Below are 20,521 nucleotides of genomic sequence, written 5' to 3'. Positions count from 1 at the left end.
TATTTATTTGACAGACAGATCACAAGTAGGCAGACAGGCAGGCAGAGAGAGAGGAGGAAGCAGGCTCCCCGCCGAGCAGAGAGCCCGATGCGGGGCTCGATCCTAGGACCCTGGGATCACGACCCGAGCCGAAGGCAGAGGCTTTAACCCACTGAGCCACCCAGGCGCCCCGAATGGTGTTGTTTTTAAGTACAAGCTCTTAATTCAAGGTTTTATGTGTTTAATTATGTATGTGTAAAGTGCCAGTCTGTATGACTCTTGGGTCCATCCTAGCTTGGAAATATTAACTACAAGAGCATATAGAAAGTAGCATGGGATGAAACTTAACTCTTCAGATGCGCATCCTTTATCCCAAGATACAGTTAGGAGGGAATAACATCTCAGTGGGGATAATAACAGAGCTGCCTCTTGACCAAGGAAACGTCTCAATTAAGAAGAAATAAGTTTGAAGGACCTGAAGCAGGCAGAAAGGGATCATGACAGGCAGTATATTGTAGCACAGAGTATGCTGGATTAGACGAAAGGAAAGCTGGCTTCTAAGCTTGACTTTATTATTGCACGTGTATGTGTGTGTGTGTGTGTGTGTGTGGCCTATAAAATGGGAGGTTGAACTCAGCTCTAATGAGAACAGTCAGATCTTCACTAGCTAGTTATGACTGTTCACAAATAAGCCACTCAATTTTTCAAATTATAATGTTGTGTTTAGGTAATTTTAGTAAAGTGCTATCTTTAAGTAGTAATGTAAATTTTCATCCTAATGCAATGATAACAAAGATATATCAACTGGCTCATACCCTAAGACTTCAAAGTGTCATCAACTTAGGGGCCAGCTGACCAAAGGGAGGCAGCTCCTGTTAGGGTTTCATTTGTGTAGGGGACCCAGGTATTGCAGGGAGATTTTCCTGGAGACCACTACCAGTGCCCAGGCATTACTTCAAGGAGGAGGGAGAAATTTTTCTTTTAACCAGAGTACTTCTACTTTCGGTTCTGTTGTGTTTTAGGGTTCCACATTAAGATTTTGTTTAGGGTAAGTGAAGCTCTGTGGCTCTAAAAGAGCTTAACAGTGCCAGTTTTATTGTTCTGTGATACACCCAGCCTTCTCTTGTCTGCATATGTAGAATTTTCTTTTTACTAACACTGTATGTAGTACAGTCAGGAATATGAGACTGTCACTCTCACCTTTGAGGAGCTGTAGGATAGAGGCCGAAGAAATTCTAAGAAACCTACGCAGAAATGATGTCAGTGGCTCTCAGGTAGCCGGGGCTGATGGAAGGGGTCTGCTGCTCTTGGGAGAACCGTGAAGTTTGTAGCAGGATGGAGTTTTGGTGGCAGGGAGGTGAAATGAACCTGAAAGGGAGTTTTGAAATCTCTTTCACTCCTGCCATTGGTAAGAGTCCATTCTCCAGAGTACTGAACCTACTATATGCCAGGTTCCCCAGGGAGTCTGTCCTTTGGCCTCGGAATTTGAATGGAAGCTATGACCCAAAAATGTGTTCTTACCATTTTGAACTAGGTTGGGGAATATCTTTTTGTTGATTAGTAGAGCATGGGGGTGAAAAGGATATAGGTTTTGGAGAGTAGATTATTCTGGCTTCAGTTCTTATTTGTGGCCTGATCTGTAAGAGATAAACTGTACAAAATAAAGGTTGAAAACCCTGTGTAAAACAAGAAGTAGAGAATTTGATTTTTTTTTTTTTTTTTTAAACCCCATGATTTAGTCACCTACTGCAGTCTGGCCACACCTTTCCTGACTGACGTCAGCTTCTGACCTGAACCACGTGTGTGTGTGAGGGCTGGTAAAATAGGTTACGAGTCCGTTTTTATTGTGTTCCCCATTTTCAGTCACTTGCAACTGTTAAAGAGATTTTCTTGGGCATTCAGAAAAGTTCATCTCTTAGCTAAAATTTCCTAGGTTTAGTCTCTAAGAGACGGTCTCAGGTCTTTATAATACCTAATTTATTTCAAAGTTCGAGATCCATTCATAAAAGGTCATCATGAAGCATAACAGCCTTGAAATTAACACACTAAAAATAAAAAGGAACTACATAAATAAACACAAATCACAGTTCTTAATCTGATACAGATTTGCAGAGACATTAATAACATTTAACACTCCCCCTCCCCTTTTCTTTCACACCAGGGAGAGTACCTGTAGAGAGTATAATGAATTCCTGAGGGCTTATGTCACTTAGTCACTTGATGTGTGAATAGAGACAGGTCCTATGGGCCTTATTTTGTATGGACGTTCTTATGGCAGTGTTACAAAAGCTGCTTAAAGTATCAAGGCTCTTTCAGTTTTTAAGAGGCTAATTAGAAATGGCCCATCATCCCCTCTTCTGTAGACTTTCTCTTCCTCAGTCTCAGTTTTAGCTCTTCCCAGTTTGGTTTTCCTTCCCGGAGACTGTTCTAGCCTGGAACACCAGCCTGGGAGCAGGAAGATTGGTGGCCCCTGCATCTTCTACAGGTGTCCTGCCACTGCATCTCTTCCCTTACCTGTCAAAGAAAGGATTCACCTTAATGACAGCTGCTTTTTCTCTCAGCTCTAAAATTCTCGCATGGCCTTTCTCCTTTTGTCCACTGCGCCGCCCTTTCCCTTTACCCTGCCGTAGTTACTAACCGTACAGAGTTGTTTGAAAATATTCCTAAAATGCGTGTAGTTGGGAAAAAGCATCAGTAAGTGTAGTTACTGGTAGGATACAGAGTTTAGAAGTTCTTATTTTGGTAGTTTCTCACTTTGTTTACCTTATGCCCCAGCCAGATAGAGCCTATAGTCATGTTTTATTTGATCTGCTCAGTGGTTGCTACAAAATAAATCAATAATATATTTTTACTTAAAGGGAATAAACATTTTAAGGCTTGACATGATCTAATATTGGTGAATGTAAAAAGAAATGCCTGTTTTCACACATTCTTGAATGTAATTGGTACATCTGTTTTGGAGGCCAGTTTGGCTGTATCAGTCAGTATTTTTAGAGTATGAAATAAATGGACTCAGTGACTCCAGAAGTCTCTAAAAAAAACTCATGCGAATATTAAGAGATGTATCCAAGGATGTTCATTACAATGTTGTTTGTAATAGCAAAAATCTGAAAATATCCTGTATTTCCATTGAGAAGGAAAATATTTAATGTTTATGCTATATCTTTTTATTTATATATTTATAAATATTCATATTTGTATATATCCACCTCATGTAGACGTTAAAAATAATATAATGAGTGACGTTGATCTGTATGTACTAACATACTTTAAATAGAAAAGCAAGACCCAGAACCTAATGTTCACTATGACCCATTTATATAAAAACCAACATAACTGTCTGTGTACATGTATGTGTATAACTAGAAAGAAAAATGGCTGGAAGGATACATACCAAAATGTTAATAGTAATTACCCTCCAAAGAGAAAAATGGTATCCAGATGGAGAGAGAAGAATTTCATTTTTTATAATCTACATTCACCTATTAAATTGTTAAAAAGTAATTAGGTATTGCTGGTGTAAAAAATGAACAAAAGGAAGAGCAAAAAGGGAAAGATAAGGAATTACTTCCTAAAGACTAAAAAGGCAAAAGGATTACCAAGAAATTCATCAACAGTATTATGGGAACATTGTTTAGAGGATATTCCAAAATTTCTGGACTGCGTAGGAACCTGGTTGGTTTATATTTTGGCCAGGACTGCCTAGCACTTACAGTAGTAGTTCTATCTTCCATTTCTTTGTAAGTCCAACTTATTATCTTTACTTGTTTGTGTTCTGCAGGTAACCCGGGACCAGATGAAGGTGTTCATACAGCAGGAATTTAAGAAAGTTCAGAAAGTGATTGCTGATGAGGAGCAGAAGGCCCTTCATCTGGTGGACATCCAAGAAGCAATGGCCACTGCTCATGTGACTGAGATACTGGCAGACATCCAGTCCCACATGGACAGGTTGATGACTCAGATGGCCCAAGCCAAGGAACAACTTGATACCTCTAATGAATCAGCTGAGCCAAAGGCAGAGGTAAAGGAGAATGCCTACAATTTTTAGTAGCAGGAGAAACAGTAGGAAACTGTTGTGTTTGTTAGCTCTGGAAATTCTCTTTTGTGGTCCCTAAACATGAATGAATTGAAAGCTTAGGGTGTAGGTGGTTAGACTGGTGTGTAAACCACTGTGGAAGTATTGGCTGCGAGGGCCTGCACCCAGCAACTGGGTCTGGCAAAATATTTGTCTACCATGACTTAAAGGAGTATCGTCAGTAGGGCAAATACTAATCACAGTTAAGGAAGGAAGCCAGAAATTAGAGCCAGAGAAGAAGGCAATTGACAGATTCCAAGTTGTGAAATGAGCCTATAAATAAAGTCATCATAGGGATGAGAACAGGGTGAATGAGAATGTCAGGAAGTGGCGCATAAAGCAGGCCAGAATGAAAGGCTTTGGAGCGATTCTGTGAGTAGTGAAAAGGTGCCTCAGTCTGGTTTTTATATGTGGAGCCAGCTGCATAAATTGCGGGCATAACTGTTAGATTAAAGGAGGCATGTGGCGCTGGAACGATCAAAAAAGGTGTGAATGAAAGACACCAGGTGAATGTTGAATCACTACAAATATATCTGTATTCATTGTTCTTTCCTAACAGACAAAAAAAAGTCTTACGCATTTTACCAAACAACATTTTCAGGCATTTAGAAAGTAATTCTAAAATAAAATTTAAGATAGCCATTTAAAAAAAATATTATAGAACCTGTATTTCAGCCACTGGGGAAAAGCTTTTTTTCATAAGGTTTCATAGTGTTATGTTGAAAATTCTGGTCAAGCTTATGCCAGAAGGGTAGGCCCTTCTAGAAGAAAACATAGGGGAGTCCTGCGGACTCTCCAGGACTGCTGCTGACTCACGGTACTTACTGTTTAGCTAGCAGTCTTGCCTTGGCCCAGGAGAGCCTGGGTGTACAGAATAAATACAGAATAAGTGAGCCAACAGAAGAGCCAGATTATCATTCACGAGACAGGTATTGTCCAAGCCATCCTGACAGAAAATGTCAGAGACCGTTGGACAGTTACCTGCTTCACTCATCCAGGGTTCTTGATTAATTTTCATCAGTGGGTGAAAAGAGTTGAATAAGTCTTGTTCTTTTCACTTTATCCTCTGCAGAATTAAGAAAGTATGTGCCTAAATAAGTTTCTAGATAATCAAGAGAGCACTTTATATTTATCATTTCATTTAACCCTTATATCAGTATTCATTATCTCTGTTTTACAGATGGGATGTTGAGATGCAGAGAACTGCAGAGACCCTGAGCTAGTGTCATTTAGTTAGAAAACGGAGCGAGGATTCAGATTGAAGTCTGGGCTATCCCAATGCCTATGTTGTTTTCCCTACTATGTGCAGTATGTCAAGTGTCCATTTGTATATGTGGGAAAAATGACGAGAATCAGTGCCCTAGACAGCTTTGCATTCCTGAGACCTTTGATTTTACTTTTTTTTTTTTTTTAAGATTTTTTATTTATTTATCTTTATGGGAAAGAGAGCACGTGTCAGGGGAGGGGACAGAAGGAGAAGCAAACTCCCCACTGAGCAGGGGGTCTGATGTAGTATTTGATCCCAGGACCCTGGGATATGACCCAAGCCAAAGGCAGATGCTTAACTGACTGAGCCACACAGGTGTTCTCCTGAGAACTTTTATAGTGTGGAAGTAGTCACTGTGTGTCTTAAACAAAAAATTCAACCAGAGTTAACTCAAGGGATCAGTGGCATAACTCTGTCCTAAATTCCCCCCAAATCGGAACTCCACATTTATTATTATTAGGTTTTTTCAAAAATAAAGATTTATTTTTGAGAGATAGCCTCCTCTCTTTTATTTTCATTTCAAGTAATGAATTTAGTCCCTCCCCAGTATTTAACCATCCTCTAACCACTTTAGGTGCTCAACTGCACTATGCTTGTTAACTCTGATGGAATTACCCTTAGGGATGCAAAACTGACAAGGCCTAAGGACCAGGCTGTGGACAAAATAAGCTATTAAAAACAAAATATAGCATTCAGCTGGCTAGAGCTTTTACAAAGAGCTGTTCTCATCTAACAGCCTCTCGTTCCAGCTAATCTGGTAATTTATTGATCAGAGAAAATCTCCAGTACCTCTCTTTCACTCAGCAGAGGAATTCTTTTTCTTTCTTTTGCACGTTATGGATTTTTTTTTAATCACCTGCATTTCAAACTTGGTCAAAAGATTCTTCCCCCTAACATTTTATTATGAAAATTTTTGAACATATAGCAAAGTTGAAAAGAGTCTACAGATTACACCCATATACTTCCACATAGATTCTACCATTAACATTTTAATATACTTGAATCAAGATTTATAAATAGCCATCTTTCCAGCCTTCCACTCTTCAGTGCATCTTATTTTTTGATGCATTTAAAATCAGATTGCAGCTTCTGATTCTGAACAAGATGAGTAAACATATTTTACTTTATTACTTCTACTAATCACAGCAAAAATTCCTGGACAAAATATTTATTTATTTATTTGTAAAAGATTTTATTTATTAGAAAGGGAAAGAGCATGAGTGGGAGATGGGGCAGAGGGAGAAGCAGACTCCCTGGTGACCTGGAAGCCTGCACAGGGTTCAATCCCGGGACCCTGAGATCATGACTTGAGCCGAAGGTAGATGCTTAACCAACCGAGCCATCCAGGTGCCCCTGGACAAAATATTTAAATCACCTACTAGAAGACTCCCAAAAGTGAGAAAAGATGGTCCTGACCAGGGATCTTGGAATTTGAGGAATTACATGGCAGAGTTCCCTTGGATTTTTCTTGCTTCCTGTATATCCTGGCCTGGGTGCCTTGCAAACTGGAAACTATAATGAGCATGGGCAGAAAGAAAATTTCCAAGAAAAGCCTGCTCTCTGTAGCCAAAGAACTAGGAAAAGGGCAGTTCAGCTATAGAGAAACCTTTTGACCAATCCTGCTTATTCTGGAGACACACACCATGAATATAGCTATACCCCTTCCCAGCACCAGTTGGCTTTGCAGTAGTGGAGCCAATGGGGTGGATACCTATTTTTTTCTTTTTTAAAGACTTTATTTAGTTATTTGACACAGAACACAAGTAGGCAGAGCGGCAGACAGAGGGAGAGGGAGAAGCAGGCTCTTTGTTGAGCAGCGAGCCCAATTTGGGCCTCGATCCCAGGAACCTGGGATCATAACCTGAGCCACAGGCAGCGGCTTAACCAACTGAGCCACCCAGGCGCCCCAGGAAACGTACTTTTTTGTCTTCTTCTGCAGTAACGACTTATCATTCCTTTCCCCTGGAGTCTTTAGGTAAATGTCAGATTTCTGTGATCATCCCTGCCCATCTCAGTAGTCAGTGCTGTCTGTCTCCCTTGGAGCCTAAAGGTAGAACTCTTACTTCTACCCCTTGCCAGCAGTGTCAGGAAGGAAATAGTATCCCTCCCCTCTGGAGGCTGTAGATGGAGCTCTAACTCCTCCCTCCCACCCCTACCTTAACTAGGCAATATACCTCCCCAGCTGGGTCAGTGGGTAGAACTTTATCCTTGCACTTTTTCCTATAGTAATGAGTTGGGCCCCTCTTACTCCCCACCCAGCACTGTGGAGACGGTAGTGTGGAATTTTGTCATCTTAGGGGGGAAGATCAGAATAGCACTGCAGAATCTTTTAAACTAAATTGACATTTGAACCATAATCCACAAAACCTGATCCAGGACATGTGTTCTGCTTTCTCCTCCTCCTCCTCCTCCTCCTCCTCCTCCTCCTCCTTCTTCTTCTGTTTTTTAATTCTAATTTTTATTTTTATTTTCATTTCATTTTGTTTATTTTTTTTTTAAATTGAAGTATAGCTGACACACAGTGTCTCATTAATGTAATAGGATATGTGTTCTGAATTTAAATAGGTTGACTTCTTGCTGGAATAAAAGATTTAAATAGGAACCAGCTTCTTAAATACTCAGAATGTTCAGGATACAGTCCCAAATCAGTCATTATACCAAGAACCAATAGATCTCAACTCTAACGAGAAAAGACTATCTAATGAGAAGAGATGCCGTCACCAAGAGGACACAGAGTATAGAATTATCAAACAAGGGTTTTAAAGCTATTATTTTGAAAATAACTTAGCAATAACAAACTCTGGAAACCGATGAAAAATAAAAAATCTCAGCAAAGAAATAGGAGATATAAAGAAGGACCAAATGAAAATTTTAGAATTGGAAAATATAATAACTGACATAAAAGATTCACTAGATTGGCTCAGTGGCAAATTGGGGATAAGAAAGAAAAGAATTGGTGAATTTGAAGATAGAGATCCAATCTGAACAACCAAGAAAAAGATTGAAAACAATTGAAATTGAGTCTTAAGGACCTGTTGGACAATAAAGAAAGATCTAGCATACATGTCGCCCATGTCCAGTAGGGGAGGAAAAGGATTGTGGTGCTGAAAAAATTGAAGAAATAATGGCTTAAAACTTCTAAAATTTGGTTGAAAGACAAACCTAGAGATTTAAGAAGTTGAGCAAGATAAATTCTAAGAAATCCATACCTAGACATATCAAAATCAAAGTAGTGAAAAGGAAGGACAAAGAAAAAGTCTTGAAAGCAAAGTAGCCAGAGAGAAATGACACTATTAGCTATGGGGAACAAAAATGTGAATGAATGTAGTATATATGAGATTTGCTCTGTATCTGTTGAAATGATTACATGGGTTTTTTTCATTATTGGATTGTAATGGCTGATTATATTGTAATTTTACAATATTAGATCAGCATGGCATTCTTGAAATAAACTCCCACTTTGTCATTATGTATAATTTGGGTTCAATTCATTAATTTTTTAAAAAAGATTTTTATTTATTTATTTATTTGACAGACAAAGATCACAAGTAGGCAGAGAGGCAGGCAGAGAGAGAGAGAGGAGGAAGCAGGCTCCCCGTTGAGCAGAGAGCCCGATGCAGGGCTCGATCCCAGTACCCTGAGACCATGACCTGAGCTGAGGCAGAGGCTTTAACCCACTGAGCCACCCAGGAGCCCCTCAATTCATTAATTTTTTATTTTATTTTATTTTATTTTATTTTTTAAAGATTTTATTTGAGAGAGAGCAAAGAGACAGAGTGCAGGTGGGGTGGGGGAGGGGAGAGGGAAAAGCAGACTCCCTGCTAAGCAGGGAGCCCACTCCATTCCAGCACCCTGGGATGGTGACCTGAGTCGAAGGTAGGTGTTTAACCAACTGAGCCACGCAAGTACCCCTCAATTCACTAATTTTTTAAAAAGATTTTTAGGTCTGTGTTCAATGAGGGATAGTCATCTGTAGGTTTTGTTTGTTTGTTTGTTTTTCCTAAGATTTTATTTATTTATTTATTTGACACAGAGAGAGGGAGATAACAAATAGGCAGACAGAGAGGCAGGCAAAGAATAGAAGGTGAAGCAGGCTCCCTGCTGAGCAGAGAGCCTGATGCCAGGCTCCATCCCAGGGCCCTGAGATCATGACATAAGCCGAAGGCAGGGGCTTAACCCGCTGAGCTACCCAGGCACCCCTGCAGTTTTATATTTTTATAACATCATTGTCAGGCTTTGGTATTAGGGTTAGCTGGCTTCAGAAAACAAGCTGAGAAGTGTTCCCTCCTCACCTATTTTCTGGAAGTTTATGTACAATTTGTGTTATTTCTCCCTTAAAAATTTGGGAATATTTGCAGCAAAATCATCTGTCCTGGAGTTTATGTGAAAGTTTTTGATAACCAATTTAATTTCTTTAATATAGAGCTATTCAAATTTTGTTTGATCTCATGTTTATTTAAATTTTAATTTGTGTTGTATTTAAGTTGTGTTATTTGTTTAAATTGTATTGTAATTTTCAAAGAATTTGTTGGATTCATTTAAGTTATACTTTTTAGTGTAAAGTTGTTCATACTGTTTTCTTGTGATTTTTTTTAACTGTAGCATCTAGAATGATAACCCGTCTTTCGTTTCTGATATTGATAATTTGTGACTTTCTCCTTTTTATCCTTGACAGTCTAATTACCATTTTAATTTTGTTAGTGTTAAAGAACTTTTTGATTTGCTAATTTTATTCTTTTCCATTTTGTTTAAATGTGCTCTTCCTTTTTTCTGCTTATTTTGAGTTTACTTGTTCTTTTTTCTAGCTTTGTAGATGTTTGCTTTTACTACTTTTTTATGTCAGCTGTCAAAACTATACTTTTCTCTCTAAACACTGCTTTAGTTGAATCTAAACTTTGGCAATGTTTTATTTTCACTATCATTCAGTTTGAAATATTATTCATTTACTTTGAGATTTTTTTCTCTTTACTCATTGATTATTTGTGTCTTGTTTAGTTTCTAAGTACTAGGGATTTTCTTACATGTCATACTATTGCTCATTTTTAATTTTTTCCATTGTGATTAGAGAACATGTTTTGAATGGTTTCAAGCTTTTAACATTTATTGAGATTTGTTTTATGGCCCAGCATATAGTCTATCTTGGTAAACGCGTATGTGCACCTATTTTATAGTTTGGGGTATAGTGTTCTGTTAAATATCAATTGGGTATTCAAATAACTTACATTTTTACTGATTTTTGTGTATAGTTCTGTCAAGTGGTGAGAGGTGTTAAATTTCCAAGGATGTTTAAGGAATTACTTATCTCTCCATTTAATTCTATCAACTTCAGGTGTCTTGAAAGTCTCTTTAAGCAAATACATACTTATGATTGTTATATCTTTCTGATGGAATGACTCTTTAATCATTATGAAAGTCCCTCTTTTTCTCTGATAATACTGTTGGTCTTCATGCCTATTTTATCTAACATTAGTAGAGCCAATCCAGTCTTATGCTTACTGTTCTCATGGTATGTCCCCATCAATTTGTTTTTGATCTATCTATTGTTAAAGTGTGTGTCTCTTAGGCAATGTATGGCTGGGTTCTTATAATTTTTTATCCATTCTGATAATCTCTGCCTTTTAATTGAAGTGTGCAGTTCATTAACATTTAATATTATTAATATGGTTAAATTCAGGTCAGCCATTTTATGATTTGTTTTCTGCTTGTCCTCCTATTTCTGTTCCTTTTGTCTTTTCCTGCCTTCTTTTAGACTTTTGAAAGTTATTTGAATTCCATTTTAATATATTTTTGGCCTCTTAGCTCTATTACTTTGTTCTTAATTCGTAACGGTTTCTATGTGGATTGTAACATATGTATTGTAATATATGTAACATATACAATATACATACAAGTCCTTAAGTTTTCTGCCTACTAAAAATTAATACAGTACCACTTCACATAAAATGTAGATACCTTGAGGGGCACCTGGGTGACTCAGTTGGTTAAGCATCTGCCTTCAGGGGTCGAGTCTCATATCGGGCTCCCTGCTCAGCGGGGAGTCTGCTTTTCCCTTCACCCTACTTGTGCTCTCTCTCGCTTGCTCTCTGTCTCTCAAATAAATAAATAAAATCTTTAAAAAATTGTAGATACCTTGAAACTATATAGGCCAATTAACGCTCTTTTTATTCCCTTTTATGTTATAGTTGTTAAGTAGAAAATCTACATATGCTATAAACACTGTAAGACAGTGATGATTTTAATCAATCATATGCTGCTAAGGAAATAAAGGAAAGTATAATCATAATTTTATATCTGTATATATATATAGTTTTTAAGCAAGTTTGTGATAATAGTTGCATAACTATGAATTTAAAATCACTGAATATACACTGAAAATAGGTAATTTTATGGTATTATAAATTTTACCTCAGTAAAGCTGTTAAAAACAAAAATTGTAAATAGTCCACCTGCTGAAGTGCTATTTGCCTTTGATTTATGAAAATCATTTTAAAACCAGTTCATTAACACGTGTTTATTTTAAGAAATCTTTGGTACAGATGAATTTGATTACACTAAGTAGAATCACAGAGCTTCTGGTTGAAGAAGTCCAGAGATTACAAGGTTTCCTGGTCACATTTCTTTTTAAAAATCTGTTTTTAATAAATCTTTTTGGGTCCTCTTAGAGAATATAGCGTAGAAGAGGAGTTTCAGTACCATTCCCACAGGCCTAATGAGATATGGTCTATTTCCTCTTCAAATAACTAAATAAAGTTATTTCCTTCTTACTTGTTTTGGAATGTTAAAAACTTATAGACAGAGCAGAAAGCAAACACACTAAATTGATTCGGGTATTTTTTTCTTCTTTTTTCTTTTTAGTCTATGTATTTTGTTCTTTTCCCAACTTTTTTTGAGATAAAATAGGCATATATGTAAGTTCAAGGTATACAGTGTGATGATTTTGATATACACATACACTGCAAAATGATTATCACAGTAAGCTTAGTTAATATCTTCATCCTCTCATGCTATTTTTTTCTTAACATTGTATTTTATATTTTCTTCATATTACCAGAAATTGTCCAGAAACATAATGTATGAATCCCGAATCAATGGTGCAAACTTAACTTTTATGTTATTTTAAGTTATTTCCAACTTCCTTACTGCCATTTATTACATTATAGTTCATGCCTTTGTTTATAAATCATATGTAATTACTAAGTCAAAAGTATGGATGTTTCTTGGTCTTTTGTACATATTTGTAAACTGTCCACAGAACGATTACATCAGTGTACATTTTCATCACCAGTTTTGACAGTCTCTCATTTTTTTGCCTGAATTTTATAACTTCTTTGCCAAAGTCAGTATTAAAAAACGGTGTCTTTATTTTTATTTGCATGTCATGATACTTCCATCTTTTGTCTAGTTTTGAGAGAAAAGTACTGAACTACGTGAGATAATTTTTAGGAAAAGTTCAAATGAGCAAATCATTAAAAATGATACATGCAGGGGTGTCTGGGTGGCTCAGTTTTTAAGTGTCTGCCTTCGACTCAGGACATGATCCCAGGGTTCTGGGATTGAGCCCTGTATCAGGCTCCTTGCCAGCAGAGAGCCCGCTGCTTCTCCAACTCTCCCTGCTTCTATTCCCTTTCTTGCTGTCTCTCTCCGTCAAATAAATAAATAAATAAATGTCTTTAAGGAATGATATGTGCATACCCTAAACAATATATTTTAAACTTGAGATACACATCTGTATATTTCTTTGATTTTCGACTCACGGCCTTTGAGAGTGGGTTTGCTGCTTGGAGTGGAATGTTATTTTTCTGGCATAAACCACATCCCTACTGCACTGTTTATAAGGTCCAGTTTCAAGATAACATTCGAAGCAAGCTGAATGTGGAATCCTAGACTTTCATACTTTATTTTTTCTAATATTTTGCATGTGTCTCACCTGCATCAAAGTTGACAGCAGTTTTTAAGTAACTCATCTTTATTGAATGCTTTGGAAGCATTCCGCTTAGTTTGGATGGAACCAGTGGTTCCCTCTTGCATTCACTTTTTGTTATTTAGTAAAATGTGTTGTACTAATTACAAGCTCAACTGATTTAAACAGCCTTAGGAGCAAAATTATTTGGTTGTGGGTGAACAGACATTTCCACTGGTGGAAGTAGAAACAAGGTGGCAAGGTACTGGAATGTAGCCTGCCAGCCAAGAGCATTGAGGATAATTGATGGAAGGATTTGGGAACATTGCTTAACCTGAGAAGTCATTTAAATAGAAGCAGGTGTTTAGCAAACTTTCAGTTTTAATATTCTCTGAAACCAAGATCCACTTGTAATGGGGGGTAGAAATTAATCTTAAGTCCTACTTATATCTTGCCTTCCCTCCTTTCCATTTTTGAATAATTATTAATTATGGACCTTGTGCTGTGTAAGGTGCAGTGAATAAAGAGATTAATGTTACACAGTTTCTCTTCTCAAGGGATTGAAATCCGAAGAGGGAGACACTGTATTGTGCTGTCACTTGGTTTTCTGCTCTAAGTACTAACCCAGTAGTATGATTGTGGAGGATGGAGTAGGATTACTCCACTACACTCAAAACAAGTCTGTCAGTGAGAAAAAATTTCCAAGTGAGGCTTGATCTTCAAGAATAGATAGGAATCAGATAAATAAATAAAAATCTTAAAAAAAAAAAAAAAGGTGGGGTGGTGCCTGGGTGTCTCAGTTGGTTGAGAGTGCCTTCAACTTGGGTCGTGATCCTAGGGTCCTGGGATTGAATCCCACGTCGGGCTCTCTCCTCAGTGGAGAGCCTGTTTCTCCCTCTTTATCTGCCTGCTGCTCTGCCCACTTGTGCTCCCTCTCTTTCTGTCAAATAAATAAACAAAAATCTTAAAAAAAAAAAAAAAAAAGAATGGATAGGAGTTAGTGTAGGCTTTCAGAGTAGGAGGGAATAGCATGCACACCTTTTACAAGGAAGAGCAATCTTCTGAGTGTCTGATGACCTATTCAGAATTGCCGTGTGTGTCTGTGTGTGTGTCTGTGTGTGTGTTTTCTTTCATTTGTTTATTCATTCCTTCACCAGTGAAACTCTCACCCTAGTCTTCCCCCATGCTTTGTGGTAGTCTTATTGCTTCTGAACAGCCACGTATCTAGAAGCTGCAGAAATGGATGCATTTGAAGCAGTCTTGTATCCCATCTTCTCTGTCCTTCCTCACTCTCCCTAGAGATGTTAGTAATTAATTCAGGGGAAAATACAATAATGAGCACCATTTGTTGAACACTTACAGTATACCAGACATTTGCTTAGTGTTTTACATATTTTCTCATTTATTTTAATCTATATTGCCACCCTGTAAGGTAGGAATTAGGATCTCCATGTGGATATCAGGAAACTGAACCTTCGAAAAGTTAAGGCAAATGTCAAAAGCTTTACCGTTGGAATTGATGAACGTAAATATGAAGCCATGTTTCGGTATGTCAGAGAGATCATCTCTTAACCCCTGTGCCAAGGCACACAGTTGTGAGGACTCACTCTAAAGCACAGGAGAAAGTTTAGGTACTTTTTTCCTAGATTCTCCTAGACAATTATGTTTGAGTACCCAAAGATAATTGAAAACTTGTGTTGAGGTTTAATTAAGTCACTGATAGTTACGTAACTCATATTAAATTTAAATTATATGAATTTTTTCTTGCTAGATTATAGTTCCCATAAGACATCCACTCGATCAAAATGCAAAGAAAGCTCTCAGCATCCCTCTACCCTCCTTCCACTACCCACCCCACTTCTCTCTCATTAGAGTGTGGATGATTAGCACCCTGACCAGTACTGCAAATCCTGATCGGTCTAGTAAATGCTCTCCTGATCCAACGTCCAGTGTATAATCTGACTTAAATCACCTTTCTGGCTATAGCTGTCCTTATAGGCTTGGGGCCTGGCAATCTACCTTTACCTCAACTGCACTACCAGCACTCCAACCCACAGCACTGCCGTCTCTGCCACAACCCCTATCCGAGACACACAGACACATCCCCGTTCTCTAGTATCATCAAACTCAAAATTCCTTTAACATACCTTTTTTTTTTAAATTGCTGTGCATTTGCTCTTGCTAGTCCAGTGCCCTTCCCACTTATCCTCTGTTGCCATCCAGGGACCTGCTTATCCCTCAGGTTCCAATATAAGTATCGCCTTCTCTGTGAAGTGCTCTCTTCCTCCTTCTCCAGAAGCAACTGTGTTTATCAATTTCCTTCTGACTTTCAAACATTCTGTTTATGTCTTTGGTAGAGCCCTTAACATAATTCATTTTTTATCTCTTTCTGTGTTTCTCCTGCTCCTGAATGGGAGTTCCTAGATTAGGTCATTATCCTTTACCCTTACTGTTCACCTGTAGTAGCTTATGATACTGAATTGTTATAGATAGCGAAACTAAGCTCTATTAAGTGCATCCTGTGTCTTAGGCACTGTGCTAGATGTTTGTATGTATTAATTCATTTAATCCTCCTTTCATCCTATGATACAGGGGCTGTTATTACCCCCATTTTACAAAGTAGAAAGTTAATTGAGGCAAAAAAACATGACCAGGGTAACACAGCAAGTGAGTTGATGGAGTCAAGATTTGAACCTAGAGTGTCTGACTCTGGAGTTTATTCTTTATCCCGATAAGAACAATCAAATCGATTAAGTGCCCTGGGGAATTATCAACAACTAGGAGTTAAATTCTCTACTGAGTCCAACCCTGAAAGGCTAAAAAGAAAGGATGTAAAATACCCCATCACCAAATGAAGGAGTGGAGTCCCTTGGAAAGGTCTTCAGAATCCTTTGAAAAATTGTGTGTGATCATAAGAAGGGAGTGAAAGGACTCTGGTCTGGTCACTGCTGAAGTTAGGTTCAGAGCACGCAGTACCTGCACAGATAGCCCACACACATTGTTTTTGCAGATGGTGAATGAGAAAAAGCGAAAAACCAGTGTTGGGCAGAAGGATGTTGGAGATCATCAAATTTCAGAGCTCTCCTTTTCTAAAGGAGAAGACCAAGGTTCAGATTAATTAATTAACTTGCCCAAGGGCACATAGCTAATAAATAATAGAGCTTGGACTAGAATCCCAATTTTCTGAGTCCCAGTTCAGTGCCCTTTTTACCACAGTGTGCCCTATATTTGAGTTGCTGTGTTCATGTTTGGAGAGAAAAATGCTAGACCAAGGCAGAAATGAGTCTTTGAAGGAAACAGCTTGATGCTTTTGGAGCTGGTCAGCTTTTGCCTAAGACCTACAGCTATTTTGGGCTCTCAGTTTGCTCAGAACTAAATACCGCCAGCCACCCAAATAAAAAGGCAAGTCTATTATTTAGGCCTCCTAGGTCTGTGCATTCACTTATCTGCTTGCAAGGGCAAATTATCAGTTGATCTCTGCTGGGCATTTCGAGCACAGGATTATATTAGCCCTTGTCTTAGCCCTTGGACATCTGCTGGCTTGTCTCTGTTAAAGTAAATGCACAAGCTTTGCTTTCAGGTTGCAAGAGGAGAGGGAAAAGAAAGAAATCTAAAACTGTCTGTACCACTGTTGATTTCTAATTCTGTTTCTTTCTGCTTCTTTCAGGGTGACGAGGAAGGACCCAGGTAAGATCACATTATTGCTGCTAGTCTGTTCTCAGAATTGAAGTAGAGTGACGTTTGTGGCCTTTTAATGCCCCATGAAATATGGACAACCAAAGAACAGCACAGAAAAGGGATCAGCATCTTGAGCCAGGGCTTTGAAAATCTTATTTTCTAAGATTCCCATCTCTCTCCCCATCTGTGCCATTTCCTCCCTGTAACCTTCAGATAAAGGTGGACTGTAAAGTGTGTAATGACAGTAACTTCAGAATACCTTGTTAGGAAGAGTAGGCACTATATTTGAATGGTAATTAGGCTATCAGGTGGACTGCCTAGATAAACTTTTGCATTCTTCTTTCTTGATTAGAATTGGATTGCTTTTTTTAATGGGCTTTAGATCCAATACTCTTTGTTTCTGAGTATAACAACTTTGTGACTGACTGGAGACACTGATACTGTGAATCCTAGGTCATTGGTATTACGCTTCCAAACTTAGTTTAGGGGAAAAAAAGATGCTCCCTTCTGCTTCTGTATCACCACACGAAATTTGGAAGTGTGTTTCATTATTGCCTCAGCCTTGCAGTAAACCTAGAGTTTGGTTTCCTTACCTTTGCTGTCACGCTGCTCAGTGAGAACAGGCTCTAGAACATGCTGCAGCTTTTGCCATCCACACAGCCCAGGGGTATTTGTACAAGTACAAAGTAGAATAAAACATCCAGGTGGGTCCTGTGTCATACAGGGTCAAGGACTGTTCTGGTTGGAAGGTGTCGGAGAGTTCATTTAGGCTGCGGCTATTCAAGCTTTAGTTTTAACAGAAGTGCCCTCCCCCCCACCTTTTTTTTTTTTTTTTTTTTTTTCCCAAACGAGCTTTAAGTAGAACTCCAATATGCAAAGTTTTTCTCTGGCTATAGTTTGGGGCCAGATCCATTGGTGAACCTTCTCTCTTCAATACAGTAAATTTTATTGAATTTATTCAATAAATTCTGCAGAATGGTGTTCTGCAGAAACCTAGGGTTCCAGAGAACTCAGTTTGAAAATCACTTATCTAGTTCAAATTTCTCATTGAAAGAAGGTACATGAATTGTCCAAAGTTATCTTACTGGAACCAAAATTCAGTACTCCTTTGGTTTTATTTATAAACCAACAAAGTTTCTTCTGTTTTGTTCTCCGTCCCCACATCCTCTGCCGGTTTCTTAGTGCCAAACATTATCCCACATCTGCATCTCCTGGTGCTTCTCTCCCTTGGGAACTGTGGTTCTCAGTCTAGATCTATCTCCTGTCTACTGTGGCTAAAGCCACAGGCACCCTGCATTAGAACCGCAAAGCCTCAGGAAATTTCTCCAAACTCACCTTCCAGCCATTCTCTGAACAGGCTCCCTCTGAGTTGCAGTTCATTTCTTTCCTCCCTCTCTCCTTCCTTCCACTCCCTCCCTTTCTTTTCTTATGACCTACTATGCATCAGGCACTGTGTTATTCACTGGGTATATAGTAATAACTAAGACAGACATTGTTCCTATCCCTGTGGGAGAAACAAGCATATCACCAGGACCTTATGCTGTGGGACAGGTGCTATGACTAAGGGAAGTTTAGGTTGCTTTAGGAAGGCTCCCAAGTCAGTCTTGGAGGATAAGGAAAGGCTTACCAGGAAAGGTCATATATTAACAGGGATCTGAAAGATGAGAAGGCAGGCAAAGGAGGAGCAGGGGTAGTGTTGTTCTGGGTAGAGAACAACTTGTGCAAAAACTCTAGACGAGAGTTGAGGAAGAAAACAATCTAGAACCTTTAGGGACTTAAAGGCCTTCTAAAGTGTTTGAGCTCTGTCTTGAGGCACTGGGAAAGCATGAAAGCATTGTAAACTGGAATTAACTGGAGTAGATCTGCATTTTAGAAGTCTCCCCTGCCTTAACTGGAGTAAATTTGCATTTTAGAAGTCTCCCCTGCCTGCCTTAATTGGAAGTAGATCAACACCAGAGTGTGGGAGACTAGTTAAACTAAAGTAGTGATGATGGGAGCCTAAATCCACATCTTTTCTAGTTCTTGACCAGGTTTTTACCGTTTTGCACAGACCTTTGGTTTCGACAGACTCTAAATTATCTCCTTGGCACTCTATCTCTCCTACTCTCTAAACTAGTTCTAGCTCCTTCAAATCCAGGCCCAGCAGAGCCCTAGACCTTCTTCTTCCCCAGAAAGAGCATTCAGACAAGACCAATGTAATGCAGACATCTTGCAGATGTTATGTGGCTTGGAGGAACCTGACTGGGATGAACACAGCCATTTGTCTTCATGGTTACATGTCAGAGTCACATTGAGTAGAAGAATACAGGGACCTTATGAAGAGATTAGCTTGCTTTAAAGATACTATTTAGTGTAAGATGCTGGTTTTAGAGTTTAATTGCAGATACCTTCATGTCATTTTGACAAGGCAGTTGTGAAGCATAGTTTCTTTACTAGCAACCAAGATGTCAAGCTGTCTCCTTCGAGCTAGGCTATCATGGATGTCAGCAGGGAATCTGTTGGACTGGGCATTGATAGAACCCTCTTTTGGTACAATGAATGACCCCTTTTTTGGTATAATGAGCCCTTTGGTACAATAAAGAGCATGTTCTAATTTGACAGAAGAAAACGGAGTCAAATTTTCTTTCTAAACTTAAAATTTGTATTTGTTGGTTCCATTCGGTTTGTGTTGAACTGCCATTTGGCTCAGTTAATTCCAATTAACACTTCAGGGCAGATTGCCTTTGATCTGAAATTCTCTCATTTATGTTATATGTTTTACCATTTCAATAAGCCAAACAGTTTTGTTCCAGAGGCTTCTGTATTGCTGACAGTACTGAATGAGAGTTTGATGTGTAAGGGAGACAGAAGGGAAGTGTGGGTGTGCCTGCGCAGGGGAGGGGAGAGTAAATCAGGAGACTCTGCGTCCGGGTCTTTCAGATTATTACACCCATGTCTCCCTTGCTGGCATTCTTTCCATCCAGCCACTTGTCCTCCATCTCTCTGGAAGTCCGGGGAGCCTGGGTTCCAGCCACTCCACAGGAAGGAAGGAAAGAACAAAGGGAAATAAATCCCTGTGCTAGGGATGCATATTTCTCTGTAGCGGAACTTGTGTCCTCCCTTTCTACCAGCCTCCCTGCCTTCTTTCCTCCACTTGGTTCTGACTCCCCAACCATTTGACTGAAGCATCCCAATATTGTGCTGTTCGTCATGTCTGTTCCTGTCCCTGAATTTTATTGTGTAGTTGCCCTGCTAATTAATAACAATAAGCGGAGCTATCATTTATTGAAGGTTTACTGTGTACAGTGTTTTATATCTCTTCTCATTTAATCCTCATGTAAAGCTTATGTTATAGTCCTTATCCCACTTGTAAAATGAGGAAATTAATGCTCAGAAAGATGAACTTGCCCTAGATCCCAGAGCCAGTAAGTAGCAGAGCTAGGAGTTGAATTTCCTCTGGCTTCAGGGTTCATGCTCTCCACCACCGTTTGGACTATCTGCCTTTACCTGCCCACATCCGCTGGCGCATTTCTCTCCGCGATCAGGAAGGAAAGCCAGGAGGATTCACACATAACTTCTCAGAGAATCGCTTTGCTTTTATTCCTCTAACCTGGTGGGAGGTCTTACTTGCTTTGACATTGAA

At 38.8% G+C, this 20,521-nt stretch overlaps 1 protein-coding gene across 1 annotated transcript in view; it reads left to right on the top strand.

The window, feature by feature from the left end:
• Positions 1–20,521, top strand: part of LOC111149611 (tripartite motif containing 44) — a 108,397-nt gene that overhangs the window by 42,806 nt on the left and 45,070 nt on the right. Inside the window, exons 3-4 of the mRNA XM_022506769.1 lie at positions 3,761–4,000; positions 16,889–16,908. Of these exons, the coding sequence (XP_022362477.1) occupies positions 3,761–4,000; positions 16,889–16,908 (260 nt within the window). The remainder of the gene's footprint in view (positions 1–3,760; positions 4,001–16,888; positions 16,909–20,521) is intronic.

This window comes from Enhydra lutris, unplaced genomic scaffold (assembly GCF_002288905.1).
Source record: "Enhydra lutris kenyoni isolate GAN:26980312 unplaced genomic scaffold, ASM228890v2 scaffoldscaffold22, whole genome shotgun sequence".
NCBI classification, from domain to species: domain Eukaryota; kingdom Metazoa; phylum Chordata; class Mammalia; order Carnivora; family Mustelidae; genus Enhydra; species Enhydra lutris.
Note: the sequence above shows the minus strand (reverse complement) of the source record. Positions and strands in the feature narration are given on the sequence as shown.